The sequence below is a fragment of the Leucopleurus acutus genome, assembly GCF_964270905.1.
Source record: "Leucopleurus acutus genome assembly, chromosome: 3".
Classification (NCBI taxonomy): Eukaryota; Metazoa; Chordata; class Mammalia; order Artiodactyla; family Delphinidae; genus Leucopleurus; species Leucopleurus acutus.
The window spans coordinates 66,070,481-66,074,436 of NC_139145.1; the positions used below are offsets into that span (position 1 = coordinate 66,070,481).

At 56.4% G+C, this 3,956-nt stretch overlaps 1 protein-coding gene across 1 annotated transcript; it reads right to left on the bottom strand.

Annotated features, from left to right (window-relative positions):
* Positions 1 to 342: 342 nt before the first annotated feature.
* On the bottom strand, positions 343 to 2,052 carry SOWAHA (sosondowah ankyrin repeat domain family member A; the record flags this gene model as incomplete). The annotated part of the gene is made up of 1 exon (XM_082836116.1): positions 343 to 2,052. One exon carries the CDS (start codon positions 2,050 to 2,052, stop codon positions 343 to 345), a length of 1,710 nt encoding a protein of 569 aa, XP_082692242.1.
* Positions 2,053 to 3,956: the final 1,904 nt, after the last annotated feature.

Here is a 3,956-nt window from a genome sequence, read left to right on the forward strand (position 1 = left end):
GGGAGTACATAGATGCAGAGGCATCGGGTTAAATCATTCAGGGGCCAGACCAGCTGCTGCCCCTTAACCTTTGATCCTAAATTTCAAATTTCCTCCAAAGTTCAATCCTGACTTCTGTAGTTCTTCATAGGAGGCTCGCACTGAGATCTTGAATCCCATCTCTGGAGAAAGATCAAGCTTCAGACAGAAGCTGGAGGCGTAGGCCCACTTGGGTGAAACAGGCTGCAGTGGACAAAGTTGGAAACAAGATGGAGCCGAAGGTTTTGGACTGCTGTCTTGGGCAGGCTTAGACTGTGAGAGGCAGGCCCGATTAGAGCAACTCAGCCGTAGCCTCAGGAACCGTCAGGTTGCTGGGGGTAGGCTGGGCGCTAGACCAGCCAAGGGCCCCGGAATGGGTCGACGGGATATTTCTGAAAAGACCTGCAGACTACTGCGGGTTTTTGTCTTTTTACGAGGAGCCATGGGCGAGGCACCCAAGAATTTGCTTAAGGAGCCTGACTTCCTCATGCCTCGAGCCAGATCCTGGAGCATCAGGTCGTCAGCCAGGACGCCCAGAAACGCGCTGGTGGTGGAACTGAGGATGGTGGCGGCCACCTGCACCGGGCGCCGGGCCGCAAAACTGCCACTACCACCACCGGTCGCATCGGGCTCGGTAGAGCTTCGCAGGATGGGGTCGCCAAGTAGGCGGCGAAGCGCGTACGAGGCGCCGGACGGCAGGTACTGGTAAGCGCGCCGCCCGCTGTGGTCACGCACCTGCACCTGCGCACCCAGGCGGACCACCAGCAGCACCGCTGCATCCTCGTGGCCATGCAGAGCCGCCAGGTGCAGCGGCGTGTAGCCGCCGTGTGAGCGCGCGTTCACGTCGACCCGCGCGCCTCCACGCCGCGCGATCTCCACCAGCTGCTGCACCATCTCGAGGTCGCCACTCTTGGCGGCCCAATGCAGGGCCGTGAAACCAGACATGAAGTCGCGTTTGGCCGCCAGGCCGAGGTCGCGTAGCAGCAGCCCGTGCAGCTGGTGGGTCCAACGGCCCCCGGCAGCCCGCACTAGCCACTCGTGTTCGGCCGGCTCCAGGGGTACGGCGGACGGCGGCGGTGCGGCGGGCACCTCCTCGGTGTCCGGGCTCAGCAGGCGAGGGCCGGCGCGCGACAGGCGCCTCAGGTGCGGGGAGCGGCCGGGGCCCAGGCTGAGGCCCAGGCCGGACTCCTCAACTGAGAGCCGCCGCAGCAGCAGCGGGGAGCTACGTGGGCTGGGCTCCTCCGACAGCTGCCGACGCAGGCCCTGCTCCTCCGCCCGGATCCGGAGCGCCGCGGGGCCCGGGACGCAGCGCACGGGCAGCATGCAGGGCTTTTGAGGCAGCGCGCGCGGAGGGGGTGGTGGCGGCCCTTTTGTCAGCCCAGGCTCAGGTTCCGGGTCTGGCGGTTCTGCATGGGGCAAAGCTGCCTCCGACGGTGCCATGGACGGTGGGGCCACGTCTGCAGAGAGTCCCTCGGAGGGCTGGGCCAGCTCAAAGGCTGTAATCTGGGGGCCCGAGGGCATCCCTGACTGCTGGGCTGGAACTAACAGCAGTCCCTTAGTCAGCTGAGTGGGCTCAGAGGCCGGAGCCCCGGGGGTGTCCTGTGGCTCTGATGGCGGAGCCGGGTCCTCAGGTGGTTCCACCGCCCTCTGCGCCGAGGCCAAGGATGGAGCCCCCGAAGCAGCGGTTTCCCCCTGTGAGACGGAGGTGATCTTCGACGGCGGGGCTGATGCCACCGGGGTGCTCAGGAAGCAGGAGGGAAGGGACTCTGGTCCCTCCCGGGGCCGCGGCTTCTTCCTCAGCACCACAAATTTGACGCCGTCGAGCTCCTTCACCACGGCCACGTCGTTGACAAACTGCTTGAAACGGTCCCTGCGGGCGGCGCGGCCGCGTGGGTCGCCGGCATCCAGCAGCGGCTTGAAGCGGCTCAGCAGCTCAGAGTTGCGCACCTTTCCGCCGTTCTCCTGCAGAAAGCCCAGCACTGCCGCCTGGCTCACCCCGGCGGCCGCAGCGGCCGCGGCCGCGGCCAGCGCCATGGTCAGTCCGGTCCCGCAGGGGAACCGGGACCTCCCCCTCCCACCGACCAGCTGTTCCCGGTTGCTGGGCAGGTGGACGTCGCGGCGCCAGCTGGGACGCACTGGAGCCGGGGTTCCAGGAGTCACGTCCGCCTCGGCCAGGCTCACCTGATCGTTTTCAACGAGGCGTAACGGGCGTGTCCCTGAAGCTGAACCTCGGTCATGCCCGCGCCGCGGGGCCCAGGAGTCTCCTGGATAAAGGAGCTGGGGGCCGCGGCGCGCGTCCCCCGCCGCCGCCCCGCCGGGCTCCCAGTCTTCGGGGGTAGGTTTCAGCCTTTATATTCTGTCCAATGGGCGCTGGGCGCCATCCCCCGTGCGCGGTGCTCGCCTTACCGGTGACAGCTGTCACCAGGGACGCGGTAGGAGCGGGGGAGCGGAAATTCTCCACCCCACCTCCCAACACGGGAATTAAAGGCGTAGTGCCAGGCTCGGCTCCGGGTTGCTAGGTGGGTGTGTTCCCCAGGGATGCCGCGGTCGACAGGCGAGGCAAGGATTTTTATTCCTTTTAGAAATATTTAACCACCACAAAATACCGGGCGATTGCTTAAGAGCAATAATTTATTTAAAGATCATCAATACCTCTTGAATTGTTGATTGCGTTTCACATAGGAAAACGGCTTCATGCAACTTGCAGTAAAGACAATTTGCTGTGCGTGGCAATGCATGTCACCCGAGGTTTAGAATTTTCTTATGATAAAATAATACATTTTCCAATTGAGTTTGGGGAATAAAACCACAGGAAAACATAAAGAAGGAAAGATATCACTTGATATCACCATTAACATTTTGACTATTTTTCTTCTCCCTCCCCCATACACATGCATATACATGTTTATGCTTTAAAATACGAAAGTAAAATTGGAATCATGCTATGTTTTTAAAAGTTCACTTACTCCACAAGTATTTGTTGCTCACCTAGTTTCTGCCAGTACTTTTTCAGACTGTGATACATCGATTAGCAAGACAGATAAAAACTCCTGACCTAATGGAGCTCCCATAGTGGGTTGGGGGGAAGGTGAGGAGGGACAAAGAGAAGTGATATGGTAATCTGAAAATTGTATAATATGCTAGAGAAATACTATGGAAAAAATAAAGCAGAGTAAAATAGAGGGGCAGGTTGCAAGTTTGAACCCTGTGTTTCGGGAGTAGGACTCACTGTGAAGGCCACAATTAAGCAAGGACTTGAAGAGATCAGGGACTTAAGTAGCTACGTAGGAGAAGCTTTTTCAGCAGAGGGACCAGCCAGGGCAAAGGTGGGATCAAGTTCTTAATTTACAAACACAGTACTACAAATATATAATCAGAGGCACCGTAGTACTTGAAGAGAGGGACTCTGGAATCTTGCTTTCTTGCACTTTCTTTTTAAATTAATTTTTATTGGCGTATAGTTGCTTCACAATGTTGTGTTAGTTTCTACTGCACAGCAAAGTGAATCAGCTATACATACACATATATCCCCTCTTTTCTGGATTTCCTTCCCATTTAGGTCACCACAGAGCACTGAGTAGGGTTCCCTGTGCTGTACAGTAGGTTCTCATTAGTTATCTAGTTTACGCATAGTATCAGTAGTGTATATATGTCAATCCCAATCTCCCAATTCATCCCACCCAAAATGCCACCCTTGAGTCTTAGCTCTACATTGAGCTACTTGCTTGACCTCTCTGTGCCTCAATTTTCTTACCTGTGAAGGGGGAGAATGACAATATTACACTTACTTCAACAAGTTGTTGTGAGGATTCTGTGAGAAAGTAAACATAAAGCACTTAGAACAGACATTTCTCCAAAGTAATACACTTTAATTGTTTTCTTACATTTAATAGTCTACATTGTTTCTGGTTTTTAATTCTTACAGATGGTGTTGCTTA